The sequence below is a fragment of the Streptopelia decaocto genome (assembly GCF_964273445.1).
Source record: "Streptopelia decaocto genome assembly, chromosome: 2".
Classification (NCBI taxonomy): Eukaryota; Metazoa; Chordata; class Aves; order Columbiformes; family Columbidae; genus Streptopelia; species Streptopelia decaocto.
Window position 1 is genome coordinate 146,962,261 of NC_138655.1, and position 22,214 is coordinate 146,984,474.

Below are 22,214 nucleotides of genomic sequence, written 5' to 3' on the forward strand. Positions count from 1 at the left end.
GTGATCAAAAAGAAATTGGGTTGAACTATTTTACCTAATAAACTTGCAAGGTTTTGACAAGTCAGATGGATCTAAATTTGCTTCTGTTATACCTCTTAAGTACTCTTTGTATTTTAGTTAAAACAGTTATGGAACTAGAAATGATTTTTAAAAAAAACACCCTGTGAAGAGTATAAAAATTCTGTCAACAGAAGACCTTGTCTCAAAAAAACCCACTGGTCTTGTAATATCCATATTTTCCTCTGATTCTTACACTTGGTATTTACTGTGGAAGAAATCTTAATGAAGTTTTGAACTTTCCAGGTTGCTACTCCAGGTGTTAAACAAGGACCAGTGTCACAGGCGGCACCTCAGCAGCCGGTAATAGCTGACAAGCAGGCAGGTCACGAACCTGCCTCTCCACGAAGCCTTCAGCGCTCAAGGTATTTTGAAATACTTCTCTGTGCTTTCTTCTGGTTTTGCTCTGGATCTGATGTCTGTTCTGTGTATTGCAATCTATGGGTTCTTCTTGGGCCTATTTACTGAACATATGACTTAGCTCTGCTGCTACTGAGAGGATGGAGCTCAATATCTTTGCTACAGAGCTAATGTGGTAGATTCTCCATTTTAGGACCACCACTCGAGTTCTGTTCACAGAAGGAAAATAGAATTCGTATTTCTGCTCCGTCACTCTGGAGTCAATTTTACAAGTACTTCCTTGTATTGTGATTTCTGAGTTTGGAGGTTTTGTTTCTTTCTGTGCAGTTATGGGATTAAATGCTTTAACTCTCCGTGACTTGCTTAGTGTTAGATGTTTGTGGTGTCTTACTGCAGTGTAATATGATTTTTAAATTAGTAAGAACTTTTGTCTGTCAGGTGATTTTGCTGCTGTAATGAAAAACATTAAAAAATGAAGTAAGTTTCATAAATGCTTTTCCTTGGCCAGACTCTTTTGTCAACATTGCAGCCTATTCAGATATTGCGTGATGTGAACATTTATCCATTGATGTACAAGGTGAGGTTAGGATCTGTATCTTTTCTGAATTTTTTCTTTTCGGAAGATCAGCTTTTCATTGTGTAGAATGGTGTGCACTTGGTCATATTGGTTTCAGGGGCTATAACCAAAGATCTCAAGGCATATCAAGGATAAGAGGGTTATTAGGGGCAGTCAGCATGGCTTTACCAAGGGTAGGTCATGCTTGACCAACCTCATAGCCTTTTATGAGAATGTAACAAGGTGGATGGGTGATGCCAGAGCGGTGAATGTGGTCTACCTTGACTTCAGCAAAGCGTTTGACATGGTCTCCCATAGCATCCTAGTTGCTAAGTTGAGGAGGTGTGGTCTGGACAATAGAGCAGTGAGGTGGATTGCAAACTGGCTTAAGGAGAGAAGCCAGTCAATGGAGCGGAGTCTAGTTGGAGGCCAGTATCTAGTGGAGTGCCTCAGGGGTCAGTACTGGGGCCAATATTATTCAATATATTCATTAACGATTTGGACGAGGGAATTGAGTGTACTATCAGCAAGTTTGCTGATGACACTAAGCTGGGAGGAGTGGCTGACACACCAGAAGGCTGTGCTGCCATCCAGAGACCTGGACAGGCTGGAGAGTTAGGTGGGGAATAACCTGATGAAATTTAACAAGGGAAAGTGTAGAGTCCTGCATCTGGGCAGGAACAACCCCAGGTTCCTGTATAGGCTGGGGACTACTAGAAAGCAGTGTAGGGGAAAGGGACCTGGGGGTCCTGGTGGACAACAGGATGACCATGAGCCAACACTGTGCCCTTGTGGCCAGGAAGGCCAGTGGCATCCTGGGGTGTATTAGAAGGGGGATGGTTAGTAGATCAAGAGAGGTTCTCCTTCCCCTCTACTCCGCCCTGGTGAGACCCCATCTGGAGTATTGTGTCCAGTTCTGGCCGCCCTTATGAAAAAAGGCTGAGGGAGCTGGTTTTCTTTAGTTTGGAGAAGAGGAGACTAAGGGGGGACCTTATTAATGTCTATAAATATATAAAAGGTGAGTGCCATGAGGACGGAGCCAGGCTCTTCTCGGTGGCAAACAATGATAGGACAAGGGGTAATGGGATCAAGCTGGAACACAAGATGTTCCACTTAAATTTGAGAAGAAACTTCTAAATGATCTTCTGAGGTCCCTTGCAATCCCAAACATACTGTGATGCTGTGATCTGTCATAAGATCCTTTTCTGCTGGAGTGAGTCATGGTCTAAAACTGTGGCAGGAGGAGATTGCAGGTTGACTTTTTAAAAAGTGCATCATTGCAGTGGATTCCTGTGAATCTACAAGGTGTTGCAGTTCTTAAAAGCTGGATTTTAGAGTGGTTGGATAAGGTGTGTGATATGATATTTGAAAAGAAAAAAAAAAGACAAAAAAACCCCGAACACCAAAACACACACCCAACAACAGCAAAAAACCCCAGGACTCTTTCCTTGACTGCATACCCTGAAGCTATATGGTGGTGCTTTCCAGATCATAAAATCGTGAGATCCTTTTATCTGTGCTGATGGGATTAATAACAAAGGGAACCTTTGATTACATATCATCAGTGCACTCACTTATAGATTTCCAAATCTGTGTTGGTTTTTGCTGTTTTTGTGGGGATGAGGAGATTGTTTTGTGTTTGGGTTTTTGTTTATTTGTTTGCTCGGCAGTCCTGTCCCAGTGACTGGCTTTACTGGAGACACTGTGGTATGGGTCAGTTTGAGGGTAAAAACAGGAGCAAGTAAGAAGTTTTAGAGTCTTTAGCATTTGGTATCTTACAGACACTACATTCTAGTCTTTGGCAGTATAACATACAACTCATTTTCCTCCATGGATAGAATAAGGACATAGTGTCCCACCTCTAGTCTCTAATAGTTATGGATGGTGCTGTTAAAATCTTTCCTGAATTACAGTACCAAAAGTAAAATTGTACTTGTCAACTGGCTAAACCTTTTTAATTTTAAGGGAACTATACCTTTTTATAAGGAGCAGTGAATTTTTGGGGAACGGCACTCAGTCACAGACCCTTTTGTCCTTTGCTGATCACCCTTTCCTCATAGGAAATCTTGACTAGTATAGTCTTGCTCTTGGAAACATTCACCGTGACCTGGAGTCCGTGTGAAGTGATCCTAGTGGGCATTTGGACTGCTAATCCATAGCCCACCCTCCCTTTGGGTTATAGGACTTTGTACTTTGGCATAACCCTTGCCCACATTGAGTTCCCTTTATGGACGTACTGGCACTCTGCAAACCATTGCTCTGCTTGCCATCAGCATTTTGCTGGAGAAGCTGAGTTTGTCCCAGGAACTGTGCTGCTGAAGCAGAGGGGTTGTGCAGGTGCCATGGTCCTGTGTTTGAGGAGGAGACAGTGCACAGATAGAGCAGAATGTGTAGGCTGATATCAAAGGTATTGTGACTTGTATCATGTGGTCATGCGTTTGTTTCTTTTGGATGTCTAAGAGATAATTCCAAAGACACACCACAAATTACGGCTGCTTTAAAAATGGAAGCAAATTAGTGCTTCCATAATTAATAGTATGATCAGGTTGCTGGTATCTCTTTATTTCCAGAAAGGACTGGGAATATTTTTCCTTTACCTTAGAAAATGCAAAATTGCTGGAGGGGGAGGCATTTCCTTCCATTTTCGGTAGGTTGTAAGATTTTGTAGCTTGTAGTACTGTATTTCAGAACCATCTTCTTCTCATACAGATGGTTTTGCCTCTCTGGAAGCATTCCGTTACCTGTGGCATAGTCAGTCTTTAACTCAGCCAGCAGCTAAGGCTCTGTTTGGCTTTACTGAAGCCTTTAAAAATACAGCAGTAGTTTGGAACTGTCATTGCTGCATTCGTAGCTCCCCCTGCTGCTAACAGCAGTACTAGGACTTTGTTTTTGAGAAACCCACAGATATTATTTGTTTTCCTGAAGTGTTTGTGATATGTTAGTGATTTTTTTTTTTTTTTTTTTTTTTTGACTGATGAAGTAGGAGCCAGTGAAGTCAGGTTGGTAAATGGAGAGAAGGCAAGTCATAGGGGCACTTCACTCCTATTAGAACTAACAAGTAAATAAGCGTTGAAGGTGATGCCTCAATTCTACTTAGTTAACACATGTAGCCTTGCTCAGCGTTATTGGTATGCAGATGCTGTGTGAATACATAGAAACAGAATAATTCAGGTTGGAACGGACTTCTAATTGTGATCTAGTTTAAGTCCCAACTCAAAGTAGGACTGGTAAGTTTGAATTGCTAAGGGTGTTGTTTAGGTGTTTTTTTTTTTATATATGTCTGAGCATCTTCTTCTAATGTTAGACTACCTGGACAGTGAAATTTTTTTTGCTTATGCCTAATTAGAACTTCCCATGTTGCAACTGGTGTCTCTGCCTCTTGTCCTATCAGTGTGCATCTCTGAAAAGAGCCTGGCTCTCTGCTCTTCCCATAGCTAGTTAAAAAGAGTAAGAACCACCTTCAACCCCCTTCCTTAGCCTTCTCTTTTCCAGACTGAACTTTTGGCTTCTCCTGACACAGCATGTGCTTCAGCCCCCTCATTATCTGTGTGGTCCTCTGCTGGATTCCTTTGCTGTGGCAGTCCTAATTTTTGGCTGGTTTTGGGCTCCCCACTACACAGTGTTCCAGGTGCTATGGATCTCATAAGCTCTGAAGAGAGGGGAGGAATTGCTTTCTTCAGCCACACTCTTGCTAACACAGCCCAGTGTGTGCTTGGCCTGCTTTGCCACAGGAATACATTGCTGACCCGTGTTTTAAATTGTCCACCAGGATCCTCAGGTCCTTTTCAAGTCCTTCTGAATAACTTCCTACCCTCCAGCATATTGACTGCTCCCCCCAAGTAGGTGTCATCTCTAAATTCACTGAAGGTGCATTGTGGGCCACGATCCAAGTTTTTTAATAAAAGTTAAACAGTATTGGCCCCAGTATTAATCAGTGAAGCTCAGCACTAGTCACTGGCTTTTAATTGGTCTTTGTACTCCTGGCTGTAACCTTTGAGTCCAGCAGTTCTGTCTCTTACTCACCTTACACCTGAAATACGGACTGGAGAAGTGAACAGTTCGTCTGTAAGAATATTATGGGAGATGATGTTGCAGGCCTTGCTGCAGTCAAAGTAAACAACATTGCTGCTTTCCCCTTATTCTCTGAGCTGGTCATCTAATCACAGAAGTTGGGGAGGTTGGGTCAGGCATAATTTACCTGTGGTAAATCTGTGCTAGCTCTTTTATTTTGCTTTTTAGTCTTCCATGTAGCTAGAACCCCTCCCAGGAGGACTTGCTCTATAACTTCCCCAGAGATTAAGGTCAACTGGCCAGCTGGTTGACCAGGTGGTCCTCCTTGTGCTTCTAGAAGATTGCTTTAATGTTTGCTTTTTTTCCTCTGCTCACTATGCTGCTGCAAGGTGATGCAGCATCTGAGTTACACTGGCCAGCTCCTGATGACCCTTGGGTGTGTGCCCTCTGGTTCTGTGGACACACGTCCGGTTGGGTTAACTGCTCTAACTTCTTCCTCTGCTGTAGATAATACTTCTCTTGCACTGACTGCTGATGTGCTTGAGCATGTGGGAGGCCTGATGGTGGACGATACCTGGAATAGCCCAGGCAAAAAATCTTGCTGAGTGTTCTGGCCTTTTTCATGTCCTTTTTCTCTAGGTCCCTTTGCCATGTAGAGGGACAACCCACTTGTTCTTTAATCTTTTGTTTACTTCTGATGTACAGCCCTTATTGCCCTTCACATTCTTGGCTATTTTCAACTCCAGCTTCAGAATCCAAATGCCACTTTTTCCTAAGCAACTGAACGCTTCTACAGTTAAGCGTTTGCACTTGTAAGTGGTTTTGAAGTAGTTGAGCCAATTCCTGAGGAGACTACAGAGCACAAACCCCAAATAATACTTCCCCCCCCAGTTACATCATCTATTCCCTTTTACAATTTCTGCTGCCTGAAATCAAATTCTTTCTGCATATTTTTTTTTTAATATATATTCTAAGGTTTTAAACAACTTTGAGGGTACCAAAAAGAATGAGATTAAAGCCTTTGATGTTGCAGAATAGTGTGCTCTACCTAATTTGTTGGCTGTTGGGAAACCTGTTCTAATTCTTTGCAAGTGTGAGTGATTAAGATAAATGGCTGGGCATTGGACTGCAAGGATAGTTTCATCGTGCTAGTATGTTTTCAGTCCTCAAGGGCTTAAGTAAGGTGATGAATTAAGATTCCTCTCAAATTTGTTTTTTCTTCATATTACTTTATATCACTCGCAGGCAAGTAGTAAGAAAGTTTTAAGAAACAGACTGAAATTATCGCCTGTGTTGAACAGCTGCTGCCAATGAGAGAGTGATGGTAAACATAATCTTATGAGTAATGGTACGTACTTAGATAATTAGTACTACTATTTCTCAGTATGTGTAGTGCCAAAGAACATTGTAACTGTGAGGTACCATCACTGCTATGGTGCTAGTGATGTTCTTTTGTCCTGCTCAAGGTTACTGCTTCCTTCCTCTACTGTTACAAGGGTGGAGAGGACAGAGCAGACTGTTTCATCCTGATCTGTCCATGTTCATCTGCTGTAACTAGTGCTGCTCCCACCTTCTCCTTGCAAAATAGAAGAATGGAGCCCCTTTCAGTGAGTGTGTGTGGGGTGGAGATTGAATGGATGCTGGGAAGGGCAGTAAGAGCATAAAGGCCTTGTTTTTGCAAGGGATGGGGGAGTAGAAAAGGGCATGTGCTGAAACATCAGCTTCTAAGGTTGCCCACCATGGGTTACAGACCCCTCCCAGTACAAGTTCTGGCTTCCTAGAAGATGAGATCACCTGGACAGCAGTGCTTGCAAGGAGAAGAGAACCCCCCACATTCTGATCCTTTGTTTGATAACAATGATATACCAAATAGCAGTGTTGATAATGGTGAAAGTCGCAGTGGCATTGCCTATGGCTGGTAATACAGAAGTTGAAGAACAGTGGTGAACTCTTACAAGTAGAACTGTGTTGCTGCAGCTCTGGTAGCTGTGTAGGTTGTTGTTGGATCCATACAATACGAGAGTGTGGTGTTCATGCTGGCCCTTACACCTGGGCTTCTGGATACATGGAAAAGTAAATTTAAGTATCTGATTTTTACATATTTTGGGGCAACTTCTGTAGCTTGTTGGGCTTGATGTTAGGTGTTAAGGTTATCAAACATAGCTTTATTGAGAGAAGTGTTACAAGTGAAACAAAGAAACCCTGCTTCTTTACCTAGAGAGCTTACTGTCCAAATGTAAGGTGGAGGATGAGTATTTGCAAATTGTGAGTACAAGAGTCTTTGTGAACTAGTCAGTCATACCCGTTTACCAAAGATTTGCCTAAGTGGTACCCACCTGTTTTAGGCATTGCAGCAGGAATAGGCTTTTGTAAAGAGATGGTATTCTTAAGAAGGCCCCTCCTGTACATGAGGAACATTGTGAGGTAGAGAGGAAAAATGTCTTGTAATGTGAAGTGAGAGGGTAATTATTAGAGGAATGCAATTTAAAACAAACAAAACACAAAAACCCCATGTTGCAATGGCTAGAATACTTGGTAGATAACATAATCTTGGGCACTGTGAATGGCAAAAGACTGCTATTTTGAGATCAACATGAGAGGTTTTTTTGTAAGAAATAGAAAAGTTTTTGACCAAGACTTAGAGTTGCAAAGTAGAATTGGAAAAGCTGTGTATCGGTGTAGTGTTCAGATAGTGTAAATGTGTTTGCCTTGCATATCGAGATCTGAAAGAGGGCAGTGAAAGGCTTTGTCCAAGGCACAGTTTTTGATTCTTCTTACAGTATACATATCAGCTGAACATGTCTCCATGCATCTGTTCTCCAGCTACAGGTTACCACATCAACGAGAAAAACAGCAGTGTGAATGTGTTCCAGTAAAGCAGTCAGGGTGGTAGCTACAAACATACTGCTCCTGTGGTACTTCTGTTCTCTTGAATGCTTTAAGTGGGGATGTACAGTATCACAAAGTCACCTAGGTGTTTGTGTTCTGGCATTAGAAAATGATTACATTCCTCATATGGCTCTATTTTTAGATCAGGACATCAGGCAAGTATTATGTGACTTGCCTATATTCTGTTGAATAAACCTGCTTGGTTGCATCTGGTACATCATTATTGAAAATCTTAGGTTTACAGCTTGTTGAAGGAAAAACATACATGTATATATTCCATATCCAACACTAAAACATAGACACAGCTTACAGCTCTGGAGTAGCTATTAAAGTTAAAAATCAAACAAAACCCAACAAAACAAAAAGCCACCAAAACCATTATATTGTAGCACTCAAACAGCTCCCATACAAGTAAGAGGTTTCTGGAAAAGTGGCGTGTTTGGTCTACCAGAAGTATTTACTTGTGGTTTAAAGGCTTTATGTATTTTGGTGGCTGGAAACAATGAATTTGACGTGTTTATTTTTCTTTTGGTTTACATATGGTTTTAAATGTCTTTTTTTTTTTTTTTTAATTCTTCTAGTAGTCAAAGAAGCCCATCACCAGGTCCAAATCATACCTCTAGCACTAGTGCATCAAATTCAACACCTGCACCGCAGAATACATCTGTACGACCCACTTGTTCATTAACACCTACGCTAGCAGCACACTTTAATGAAAATCTTATAAAGCATGTTCAAGGCTGGCCTGCGGATCATGCAGAAAAGCAGGTGAGTACACCTGTGCTTTGCTTCCCGTGAGGGTGCAAAACATATAGCTTAAAATCTGGTTTTCTTACGCAAGTTGCTTTTTCTACAAATTAAAAGTATTAAAAAAAATACCCATTTAGCACTTCGAGTATTTTCAGTCTCACTTAAAGTACCAGTGCTTTTGAAATTCTCTCAGATTAATAGCTATCCTCATAAATCTTACTCCCAAAGTCTTGTTGAAATTTACCAAAAAAAAAAAAATTTTCAACAGATTTTTATAATAATGGTGTTTTTGTTATGTCGAAAATGTTATGAATTAGGTGATGGAGTTAAAGTATTTGAGACTGCTCCACATTTAGCTCTACGCAGTGAAAAAGGATCTCTGCCTTGTTTGTTGTACCCAGTTTTTAAGATGATGTAGAGGGCTCGGACTGAATTTGCCCTATTTCTACATAATTGGAAATCCAGTTGAATTGCCATCCATATTTTATAACTAACTGCATGAAACCTATCCTGTTGTGGTAATACAGGAAAACTAGATGCATGTCAGCTGCTTGGAATGTATTACTCAAAGGAACCATGTCGGTTGAGTCTAACACTAACTCCATCCCAGCCAGACCCAGTACAGCAGGGAATAACTTTGCTAAACAGTAATACTGCAGGGAAAGATTTATTTGAAACAATAATTTTTTTCCAGTGTGCCACTTGCAAGAAGTCCTTTTTCGTAATCGCAGCCTGATACACAGGACCTCAGAGTAGTTATGCTTGTCTCCTTGGTGCTGTTGAGGAGTCTTAGGGACCTGTACATCCAGTTCAGTGAAAAGACTTCAAGAAATGCAGGAATTTGGGATAGGTCATGCCTTCTACATTTACATTTGTGCTTGTCTCCACCTGACCAAGTGGGGATATTAAAATATCTCTAATAAAATTATAAGGTTTGTTTGGAAGAGAACACCTGAAAAGGGTTGCAAAGTTTTTTTTCTGTAGCTGGAAAGAAGATGGCGTTCAATTATTTTTGTCACTAAGGCTTAATTTAGATGGGAAATTTAAGTCTGCCATTAAAATAGTAGATGGAGACAATCAACTACTTGAACAAATTACTTCGGAAACTTGGAGTCCTGTCGTGCACTATCTTTTCAAGATGGTTTGGTAGACATTGGTTAGGATCAAGGAAATCTCAGTCATCCCTGCCTTAGCATGGGCCTGCATTAGAAAACCTCTTGGCAGCCAGTGTTGTTCATTTCTGTTTCTAGACGGGCTTTTGTAGATAATTTAATGTACTTCTGATATAGTATTCACTTTTGAAGTTAGAGAGCTTTGCTGTTTCAAGACACGCTTGTCCAGCAATCCTCTGGCTACAGCCAGTTGTTTCCGATGCACGACTCAAAATCCTAACCTTTATGTGTAACTGTTGCAGGCATCAAGATTACGAGAGGAAGCCCATAACATGGGAAGTGTCCATATGTCAGAAATTTGTACTGAATTAAAGAATTTAAGATCTTTAGTTCGAGTATGTGAAATTCAAGCAACTTTGCGTGAGCAAAGGTAAGTGTCTGTTCTGTGTTTATTTTCGAAATTGTCATTTTCAAGGTGGTATTAGAATTCCTGTTCTGGCATTGTTTTGTGTGAGCTATATTTACTGATGACTTCATGCCAATACTTGCCAGGTTTGTGAGTTGTCTTCCATGTGTACTTTCTACCTGTTCCCTACACAGATACCTTTTGGTCTCCAGTGAGTAGAACCAGATAGACAACTTCTCTGTTTTCACTTGGACAGAAAAGAAATATGTTTCTAGATACATTAGTCCATTAGGAAAAACTGATTAATTCTCACTAGTTTAGCATACTTCTAAAATATCTGTCCATACATGATGCATAGATCACATAGGTACACATTTATACGGTTTATGCTGGTCTTAAACATCTACAGTTTGCATGAGACATTTGTTAGGTCTAAAGCCAGAACAAGTTTGAAGAGGTCTTGTTGATATCACAAGCTAAGGAATAAATAATGTTTGTTACTTAGGTAGTCTGAGAAGATATTGGGGTTCTTTACTGAGACACGGATTATAGTAAAGTAGACTTCTGCTGCTTCAGTCAGTGATAGAGGGTGTCTTGTGTATCACTGAAGCAAAACACAGCCACATTGTTCAAGACTCTTATGCAAGATTTAAAAGTTTAGTCGTACAGTATATGCTGAAACTTTTCACGTGTAGTGAAATGCTCTTCCCTGTTGGCAGTTAGTAAAACTCCTTGTAGTCAGAAGTAGGCTATAGTATATTTGTAAGTCTTTCCTAATACAGAATCTAATGTCCATTCTTTCTGAAAACTTATTTCATAACTTCATTACATAACCTATAGTTTCTGTAGAATATTTAATGAACTACTGGCTTTCTTACAGATGAAATAAAACCTCCTGAGGCTTCGTTTCGGTCTCTGGGTGCACATTTGATCTGAAATAACATGTCACATGTCATTGTTCAGCTCACTAAATAGCACTTCGTTCCTTGTACGCTGTGTATCATTAAGCTGTCATTGGATAATGATTATTATGACTTGGAATCTATGATAACATGTATCTCTTATTTTTGCTGCAATCCCAAAGATGTGGAATATATGGCATAAGTAACAAGTTGGTGGGGGAAACTTTTGCAAAGGGTGGAATTATCAAAGCCAGTATGTTTGAATAATGATATTATTTCTATACTTTTAAAATACTTTTTAAAATTCATTGTAAGAGGGAACTTTATCTCTGGGCAAAGCAAGTATATTATTTAAACCATAACTGACAGCATGTGGAAAGGCACTTTCCTTGTTTCATACGCCTGCACTTCTTAAGTTTAATGTTTTTTTCAGCATGTCTATCCTAATAGTTTTTCCACCTACTTTTCAGTAGAAAATTTACTGAATTGGGCACATACTTGAAAAGTGTTCTACAAAAGTCTCTTGAAGTGATGCATTTTCCACATCTATTAAAGATGCTTCAGACTTTATAGAATGTTTATATGAAACTTAACTTTCCTTGAATATTTTCTTTATTTATTCACATGCTTGCATTATACTTCAGCATCATGAAAAGTTGTTACAAAATATTCCTTAAAGTCTGCGAAACAACATGGAAACCAAATGGTCATTAATCACAACAGTAGTTTATATCAATTCAGTAGAAAAAGGAAAACTTGATAAGAGAATTGCTAGCAATGTAATTCATTTATAAGCCAGATGTAGTTAGCAGCTTTTTTCCCTGTAGGTGTCTTTTAATGATGAGATGTTTTGAGATTGGAGCTTACCATAGCTAGAGACTGCCTGTAGAGTAAACTGTTACTATACCAGCCACAGAGCCAAATACTAGAAAGTAAGTGTTGCGCCTAGGAGAAAACTTCCTTGTTTGAAAAATATGTATGAGTGCTTTGGGTTGTTGTACAGTCTGGAGAACTGCATGATGCATCAGAATATTTAGTTACTCGGCATACTCTACTAGTGCCCAGCTTTTTCTAGGAGTTAAATTCAAGTGAAGAGCAGGCTTAAATATAACTGTGTATTCGTCAAAATGAAATACAGCAACTTGATTTTTCTGAACTAAGTAATCAAATACTGTAGGTCTCCATGCATCCTCGTGCAGTGCTCATAGATGATTGAACAGGTTGGGCATTCATTTAAAATATTTGAAATATATAGATAGATCTAAGGAGTTTGGCATCATTTGCTGAGATTGTAGAAGTACTTGTGTAGATATTAATTTCTGTATAATGGAAATGTTTATACTAATTTAATTCTTTTCTCTTGCAGGATACTATTTTTGAGACAACAAATTAAAGAACTTGAAAAGCTAAAGAATCAAAATTCCTTCATGGTGTGAAAAGTTGTAAACAATTGCACATGGTTTTGAGTACAGGAACTATTAAACTGATGCCCAGTCTTAACACTTTTGAGCTGCATTTGAGTAGACTTTGGACCGTTGAGCTGGGCAGAAAAAAAGTTGACATGGGGAAGGGGACAGGAGGGAGTCAAATTCAGGGGAAAGATACAAGAATGATTTGTAAAACCCTTGAAATGTAGATTTCTTGTAGATGTATTCTTCACGTTGTAAATATGTTTTGTAGAGTGAAGCCATGGGAAGCCATGTGTATCAGAGCTTAGACATCCAAAACTAATCAATGCTGAGGTGGCTAAATACCTAGCCTTTTACATGTAAACCTGTCTGCAAAATTAGCTTTCTTTTTTTTTTTTTCTTTTTTTTTTTTTTTTTTTAGTTAATTTATCATTCAGAAATCTTGCGTTTCCTAAAATTCAATGCAAGCGCCAGGCGATCTGTGTCTAAGGCTGCAACAATTTGGGTAATGTACAAAATATCGTGAAACAACTGTTCCACACTTGCACCGAATCAAGAGCAGTGCTTCTCCATTTCTGTATACAGAGAAATGTTTTTCATTTTCTGTGTTCCATTCCCCCGTGAAATCCTAAATCTGATTTTATCAGTTTTTTAATGCTTCTGATTTTCTCTTTTCTTAAGGCACTGTTGCTATGGCACTTTTTCTATAATCTTTTCATTCCTGTGTACAGTAGCTTAAAATTGCAGTGATTGAGCATAACCCACTTGTTTGTATAAATTATTGAAACGTATTTCCATTTGCACCCTGTAAGAATGGACTTATAGTACTGCTGGGCATGTGTGCTGAAAGTACATTACTTGCTCAAATATAAGGAAATAGCCCAATGAACATGTTAACATGGTTGTGGGAGGGGAAAGAGGAAAAAAAAAAAGCTAGTCAGATGTGAATTGTATCTGTTGTAATAAACATGTTAAAACAAAGAAACACTGGTTTTCATTTCCTTTGGTCAACACATTAAAATTTGGTCTGTTTGGGGACTCTTTATTAGAACTGTTCTTGTTGAACATTTTTGTACTTAAATAATTCCTCAAGGGAGGTCTTGTTTAAAACTTGTAAACAGGAAAATGTGTATAAAATATTTAATGAAATATAAAATTCAACAAGAATGATTTAAGACACCTCCCCAACAGTTGTCATATGTTAACTCCTGGTTTACCTGTCTTGATATTATGACATTTCATTTTGAAGGATGTTTGTGTTGTAGCTAACTGTTTAAGTCTGGTGCTGACTGCTGTTCTTAACCATCACAAAACGCTGAATTTGTGTAATTGGAGCAACCCACCGTTTGAAAATGGTGGCAAAGCTCAGCTTTGTATATTGTTTCCTAAAGTATATTAAAAATAAAAAAGAAACTATTGCTACTACAAAATAAACGTGACTTTTTCTTTGCTTAAAACCAACAAAAATAGTGATGGCAGTACTAGTTTAATATTTGCAGAGGTGTATATGTTACAGTAGCCTGTTAAGAAAGATTGTAGGTGATGGATTGAAAAAAACAAACTTAATGATAAAGGTGATGCTACATGTTTTGTTCCTACAAAATACTGTCTTTCAGCACCAGAAACATTACTTGATTTTGCCTTGTCTCGTGTTGAGTGGGCTCAGACTGATTTTTAAACGCAATATTTAGTAAGTGGAACCTGAATGCTCTGTCGTAACAAATGGAACAAGTGGAAGTAACTAACAACAACAAAACAAAACATAAATCAGGATGGATGAATTTGTAATTGTTGCTTACTTTTCAATCCAGAATGTGATGTTGTGTTTCATATAATGCAAATGTTTGGTTTTGTGCATAAACTGGTAATAGAATAATCTTGAATGAGTTAATTGTAACAGACATCATTTCTGCATTTTTAGAGACCCAAGGCCAAATGACAGAAGGTTTCCCGAGACTCACATTTGCCAAACGTCCCATTTCTTGTAGTGCTCATGGGCCTGGGGTTGCCCAAGTGTGGGGTGACAGCATGTGAAATGGCTGGACCTACGGTGATCTTTGGCCAGTGCTTGTCCTTAGTTCAGATATTTTGCTGTTTCGTTACTTGATGAGATGTAGCCGGCTTCTGTCTCGGTAGGTATGCTGAGCCTGGTTTCCACCAGCTTATTTAGTTCCCTTATTTGGTTCCTGTACTGCCCTTTATAACATCCTGTATCAATGAGCTTCACAAGTTAATTTTGTTCTGTGAAAATAATTTTGAATTATTTTTTTAAACCTCTGGTTTGAATGAATTTGCATATATGCTTAGCTGCTGTCTGTTCATCTTATTCATTGTTTTACAGAAGAGTCTGTCTTCTAGCCTAAAGAATACTGGTCTATCACATGAAAACTTGCAAAATGTTTGAATGGTCAAAGATAATTTGGGAGTAACAAGGATTAACATGCTACTTTAACCTCTTATAAATAAGTGCATGCATATACATATATCCCATGGAGACTGTCTGTTGAGTAGGGACTGCTTGCCAGACTTTGACTAGCATTAGCCAGATTGGGCAAGAGGGTTGCAGGCACTGCTCTGAAGTGGACACTAACCAAATGGCAGGGTCTGGATTAATGTCCTTCAAAATGGCTTCACTACAAGACAAATGCAATTTTGGCCTTACTGTGTGATCTGGAGTCCCTGTGCTGTGACATGAGAAACTGACCCTCTGTGTATTGCTTGAGGGGAGGGGCGGGAAGCAACAAGATTTTTCTCCCTCCTATCAAATCTCTTATCTGAAGCTGGACAACAAAGAAATGGGCAGGTGCACTGAGACTTGTCACTAGGTTACCAGCTTATGGTTTATTATCTGTCCTGAAGCTAGTGCTGTCCTTCCAAATGTAGTAGATGATATATAATGAAAGGGGCTTTATTGGATCATTCTATGCCTGCAGTTCCAATAAAGTGAATTTCTTCTGAGGCAAATCTAGTTTTCTTCCTCAGCAGGTGCTCAGAAAGTGTTTGGAGTTGTAGGATGTTTTTTCCATGTTAATTACTTGATATGGGTGGTCAAGGAATAGTGATGAGAAGCTGATGAAAGGCCTGTTGTTGCATATGTTGCTCTTGGTTTTCCTGTTACACATTTGCTAAGTAACTATTTAGTGTGTTAGAGAAACAGTCTTTAGAATTGCTGAAGAGATTGACTCACACTGCGAACAGTGCCAGTGGGACAGTATTTCACCATCTGTGGTGGCATGCTCAAGAAGCTCCAGCAGGAGGACTTAATAGAATTATAAAACCACTTGACCGATCCAAGCGACTCCCATGTTTGATGCTTTTACAATTACACCTTGTTTTTGTTTTTTTTTTTAATTTTAAGGCCCTCTATCTTTGAAGGTCTCTATTTTTTGTCACTGGCTTTGATCCTAAGATGCTGTGGTCAACTGCTCAGGCTCATCTCTTGCAGTGATGTAGTGTCTCCTTTTCAGGCTTGTTTTATTAATTGTATCTCCTTTGGTAGGCGTGTTTTATCTTCTGGTTGACACAGGTGCTGTCTTCACTGTTGTAGCTAAAAACATCCTCAGAAAGGGTATGTAATTGAGAGGAGAGAATTAAGAACTTCTCTTTGTTTTGGAGTAGCCTCATTGCAGGAGTATCCCCAAAGATACATGAAAACATACAGGGTAGTTATGCCGTATCTCCTGAGTCTGTAGGTCAAAGATGATCATGTTTACTGTCACCCTTTCATTCTACTGTCACCTTGCCTAGGATGACATCCTGAGGACTTAGCAGAGAAGGGTCCTTTGTTGCTGTGAGTTCGGCTGCAGTGTCGATGTTGCAAGTTCTGCTTAAGGAAGGAGCGATGTGCCCTAGGCATCACTGTCATGGTGCCTTGGGGGTACTTGTGAGTCAGCCTTGCAGAAGGAGTGGTCACCTGCAACTCTATATTAACATTTGACTACTGTATATATACTTAAATTTCAAGTCCATTCTTGGAATTAGGAACTGGATGGTTCTGTGAATATGTCATGAATATATTCCTGGAATAATGTTCTGTTGTCACCCAAACACAATCTCATTTACAGATACAAGATAATAATGAGGTAATTATGGATGTTTTAAAAATGCTGCCTTGACTTTTGAAAGTTTACTGAAGAGGAATATTCTGAGCTGAGGTGCCATTTTATTGAGATTAGCACTGCTCTTCTGCCCATAATTACTGATTAATAACATGTGGGGGTTTCTTTTGGTTTGGTTTTCTTATTTACTTTTTATTATTTTATAAGAATCAGAGCTTTTGATGTAGGGGGATTTGTTATTTTCTTTTCCCAGCCTGACTTCTTTGGCAGTTGTTTTCTTTTGGAGTTGGTTAAGCAGAAGCTTTCATTTACAACCAAGATCTGTATATATGTTGACTTCTTTTGCAAATAAAATCATTTTCAGCTGTGATGCAGTTTTGCATTCCAGTTACACATCACTCTTTTCAAATACCTGTTAAGTTCCTCTGTCTTCCTTCTCTCTGGTCTCCTACAACAGGCGTTTGGAAAGACTGAGTCTTCCATAGCTGTAGGCGCCAGTTCTATTCTAACCTTCCTGGATGCCCGTGTTGCTGCTGCTCTACTGATTTGGCTGGAATTGTTCCTAGAAGCAGCTCCTTGCTACAGATTTCTGTGCTGCCCAACCATGGCTTCTTGTTTGAAGATCTTACGTGAGGGAAAGGCCTGATGTGGACTTGCTAGCAATTAGGGCTCCAGCTAGCTGAGGATCTGGAAGTCATGAAGTACTTTTCTCCTCCCTGATAAGAACACTAACCCAGCTGATCTAGGATGTTCTAGAGAATGAGCTGCTGGGTTTTGTGTCCCAGGGGAACTAGTAACATCCTGGCAAGTCTTGTTGCATTCCAGACAGGTTCTGCCTGGAGCTGCTGGGTCGCATGGCAGCTGTGCTACAGGGCTCCATAGAGCAGGCTTTGCACGCCAGGTTTGCCAACATTGCTTGAAAAACCTTTTCTTCCCAGCAGTTATTCAATACATGTGACAGTATTTTGTCACCTTCTGTTAGTCACACATGCCAGGGAGCATTTACGAAGGCATGCCATCTACTTCTGCGTGCAGCACCATGCTCAAAGGTGAGTCCCTTTGCCCCAGTTTGAAATCTCAGGATTTGGGCTGAATGGAAGGCGTGCGTTAATATAGTGGTGCTCAGAATGGTCTGTTACGCTCATCTTTTACTGTATGTTACAAGAAAATTAATCTAATTAATTATGGATAGTACTGTCAGTCATCTGCACCAGTAGCTAGAATGGTGCAGGTCACTTAAATTGATTCTCCCAGATTTCTGAAGTTTGCACATTTAGGTCTGTGAACGTGTTGCCTTTCAGAGCTCTGAAGAGCTTCCCTCTCCTGCCTGGCCAGGCAGATTTGCTGTCAAGATCTTACATGCTTCTCCGTCCAAAAATCTGTGATTGGATCTTCTCTCAGTGTAACTGGAACACTGTCGGAGGTTAACTGGGGTTCCTGTTCTGCTAGATGCATCCTTATTAGCAGCAGAAAGCTTGTGTACTGGGAAGAGTGATTTGGCGAAGCAACTGAAGCCCATGGCAGATGGTGCTACAGAAGGTGAATGTGTTGTCAGCAAGTCTGGACTACTTGGTGGTGCCAAGGGACTCTGATGTCTGTCCGTTCCATCCAGGTTCATTTAGCTGCTGCTCTACATCCTCGGAATAAAGGCTTTTTCCTTCCACACTTTGAAAGATTTAATTGAACTTTTTCTTCTTATCGGGGATTCAATTCCACAGTAAGTCTTCTATCTTTTTTTAAATGGGAAAGCTATTAAACCACTGACAGCATGTCCCTGTCTTCACTTGCTAAATTAAACTGCCTTTCTGCGTGCAATAACATTGCAAGTAGAAGCACAGATAACCAAACCTTCTGATACTATTCTTTTTTTAGGATAAAAATTCTCAGAGGTCACTTTGACCTAGGGCAATATGTAAATTTCATTTCAGTTAAAGGAAAATTAGTTTGTTGTATATTTTGTTCTCATGTCTCCTGACATCTCTTCACCTGAAGAATTAGAGACGTGGGTGTGTGCAGAGTTACCTGTGTATAACACACAGCGATAGGACAAGACCTTTAAGGACTCTTGTTTGCTTCATAGGTGGTTTCATTGAAAGAATTGCTTGTTGAGGGTGAGGCCTCATGCAGTTGGAGAGTTTATCTGACATCCAGCTCCCTGCAGAAAGAAAACACCCTTCCTTATTGCTTCCCAGCTCCTGCCGAGTCCCCTTTGCCAGCCCTGAAGCAGTTCAGGGAGCAAAGCCCCAGCAGAAACCCGCCTGGTAAATGTGTCTGCAGAGGCCCAGACCAAGGGTAACACACGGGCAGGGCTGGCACCTTCTGGCGCTGGAGGGCAGAATAACGCTCAGGGCAGCAGTAAATTCAAATGGTAAACACTAAGTGCTCTTTAAACTTTGTACATGTGCAAAGAGAAGGGCTGGGGCACGGAGACTGCTCCAAGTCAGGCATCGTTTTCTGAGTTTGAATGTGTTCATGTTTTCATCTAAAAATTTACCATCTGTATGAATGTTTACTTGCTGTGCAGCTGATCAAAATCCTAACCTGCTAACCAAACTGCCCTATTGACTGTTACATGGATTTTGAACTAAGCGTGAGTAAAGGTTTAATTATCAGCCATGCTGTTGATAATATATTTAAAACAAAGCACCCATCCCAAAGCAAGCAGTGTGTCTTAATAGGTTTGGAATATGAATGGGGAATTGTCTCCAAGGAGATGATAATCCTCTCCAACTGTTGCTCCCTGTTAAACTAACACTGAGCTGTTATTCTTGCTCTGGATGTTTTCTTCAGATACCAAACTGCTCTTGAGAATGAGGACAAGCAACTCGTCTGTCCTCATCTGCCATCTGAGGGGTTTGGAGTGTGTCCTGAACTCCTGAGTTGTTCCGTGAGGGTTTTGCAGGCTCCCCTGCGGGAGCCTTGTGAGCAAACACGTGTCCTCGCCGCGGGTCCCCGAGCCGCCTGCCATCCCCGGCATCTCCCGCGGATCGCGGGCCAGCTCGGCTGCTTGGCAGATCTCTGTCTGCCGGTACATGGAGAGACACAGGCTCTGTCTCTGCATGTGCTTTCCATCCCTCTCCAGACAATCTGCATGACTTGTGTGGCAGCTGAAGCTGCGTTTGGTGCCTGCTCAGGCGAGAACACAGTGTCTGAACTGGTCCAGCTCAGCAGAGACAGACTGGCCTGGTAAAAAACCCCACTTCAGCCGGCGCTGCTTTACTCAGTTGGAGTTTCTAGTGCTGTAGTAGCTGAGGAAGCCTCAAGGTGCGGGAATCTCTCTGGCACCCACAAGGGATCCAGCCCTAGAGGGTCAGAGCAAGAGAATCCCTGAAAAGAAAGTTCAGAAAAGCACAGCAAGGTGTCAGTTCTCTACTGAACTGTATGGAGCTCTGTTACTACGGCCAACTTGCAGCTAATTTTGGCAATTCTAGTCCAGACCCTGTACCTCTGGAAACCAGGTTCCTTCTACTTAAAAATCAATGTTACCAATTTTGGGACTCTGATGCCCTGCCTAGAATAATCTTTGGTATAAGCCCTGAAATTCTTTTCTTCTAGCTCACAGACATAGATTTCTCTCTAATTGTTAATATATTTGAAATTGTTTAGTTTTATAGTGCCTGTTTTCACCACTGATCACCCTTAACCAATAGAAGATTAAGTGGAGTTTAGGTGTAGAGTTCTGATTTTTGTTTGTTTTGTTTTGTTTTGTTTTTTACCTGTAATGACAGCCATTGTTCCAAGTTACTTAGGATTGTAAGTATACTTTGTGATAGTTTATTGAAGGGTTGTTTGGCACTGGAACAGGCTGCCCAGGGAAGTGGTGGAGTCACCATCCCTGGAGGTGTTTGAAAGATGTGTAGATGTGGCACTGAAGGACATGGTTTAGTGGTTCACTTGGCAGTGTTAGGTTTACAGTTGGACTCGATCCTAAAGGTCTTCTCCAATCTAAATGATTCCATGATTCCATGAACAGAGGCAACATTTTGGTAGCTGGTCCATGGGAGTTTTCTATATGCTTTTGCAGTTTCACATGACTGATCTTCATGGCATTGGTAAAGTGTAATGGTGATCTGAGTTTCACAAAAACCTGCCTTGTGTAGTGGAGAATGGGATGATAAACATCATCCCTGAATAGTACTTAGTAAAGGACTTTGCTTCAGGCATGCTATACATTGATTATTCGGCATGTTGTAGTCTGAAAACAGGTTTCCATTATCATGTGTTGACACAAATAGCTGTTACTATTTTTAGGTCAGCTATTCATAACACAAGAGTACCTTGTGCTCACATCCAGTTTGCCCAGCCACAAGCACTACGTTTTGAAGGATCTGATATGGAGATATCAAGACATAGTGAGGCTTAAACCTTCTTCCCGCTTGTGCAGCTATATGTAATTTTAGATGAGGATCAGCTAAAAGAAACCTGTCATTAACTTCTTAAATAGTCATTTTTTTAATTTCATATTTTTTAATGACATTCTACATTTTTTGTACTGCCTGGTTGAACTCTGGTGGGATTTGGATTATTACAGGAGTTTTCTCAAGGGAAGTTTTGTTGAACACATTTTTTCCAGCAATGTCTACCCTGGCTGACAAGTAGAAATACTAATGTAACCTCATATTTTGTACCTCTTCATAGTAGGGGTTATGAGATTTTTCTCTTTAGAGTGGGAGTGATTATTTCATTTATATGGAGTTATTCAACAGAGAGAATTTCTACCTGGGAATTTAAAGTAGTTGTGACCTACTTTTGTAGTGCCTTGATTTTTTTGTTTGTATCCACCAAGTACAGCACACACAAATGAGGGATGTCTTAATAATTAACAGCGTATCCTAAAACCCCCTAAATTTAGAAAACACTGTGACAATCTATAACTTTCCCAAGGGGAGGAAAAAGTTAGAAATTAAATCAGATTTGCCTGCTCATTTTGTTACATACTTGAATTCTGCACAGGCTTGAAGTTTTCGGTGAGGCTGGATTCAATTTCATTAAATACCGTATTTTTCTGTGTGCTTTTCCATTTTGTGGAATTTCCTGGGATGAGTGACAGGATGTTTGTGAATTTGGGGAAATAGTTTTAACGGAGTCTACCTTTCAATGTTAATCTAAAACTCAGAGATAATGAATGCATTTTAATAAATGCAGAATAGGCTGCTGCGGCTTTAGACTTTCCTCAGCTGAGAAACCCATCTGCTAACTTTGCCCATTTTGAACCATGCAGGCCATTTTATTTGAAATGTTGCTCTTGAGGCTTATTTTTCTTTCCACCCCCACTTTTACGTCTCTTAAGATCCTTCCTATGCCTTGTTGTAGCAGATCTCGGTCTCTGGTCACGGGTTGTGTCCCCTTTCCAGGCCGTGCAGCAGCCTGTGACAAAAGTGCCTCACTGTGATATTCCAGTTGTGCAATTTCTCCTCTCCCAGGTAGGATTTTTTCACCCATTGCAGTGTTATGAGCTTCATCTGTGTCATGGCCTCATCTTCCTCTGCCTAATTTTGTTTCTCCACTGCCCTTCACCTCCTTTGGTCAGTGTCTCACAAAACCCAAGGTCCTTCTGTTGTCAATTCCTCTGTTTCCCCCCCGGGCAGCACCAGGAATGTTCTGGTCAGGTGCAACAGGTCTCCCCCTGCACCCCGGCCCTCCTGCCCCATCCACAGCCCCATCCCGATTCCCCCCAGATGTGCTCCAGCTGTGGCTCGGTGAG

The 22,214-nt window shown here is 40.4% G+C and overlaps 1 protein-coding gene across 3 annotated transcripts in view; it reads left to right on the plus strand.

The window, feature by feature from the left end:
* WAC (WW domain containing adaptor with coiled-coil) overlaps positions 1-14,018 on the plus strand; it is a 61,339-nt gene extending 47,321 nt beyond the window's left edge. Inside the window, exons 11-14 of one of the 3 annotated variants that reach the window (XM_082046545.1) lie at positions 304-422; positions 8,458-8,641; positions 10,038-10,165; positions 12,410-14,018. In XM_082046545.1, coding sequence (XP_081902671.1) covers positions 304-422; positions 8,458-8,641; positions 10,038-10,165; positions 12,410-12,479 — 501 coding nt within the window. In that variant the 3' untranslated portion in view covers positions 12,480-14,018. Of the gene's footprint in view, positions 1-303; positions 423-8,454; positions 8,642-10,037; positions 10,166-12,409 lie in introns of all 3 variants that reach the window. The other 2 variants (XM_082046544.1, XM_082046546.1) reach the window with 2 other exon arrangements.
* The last annotated feature ends 8,196 nt before the right edge of the window (positions 14,019-22,214 follow it).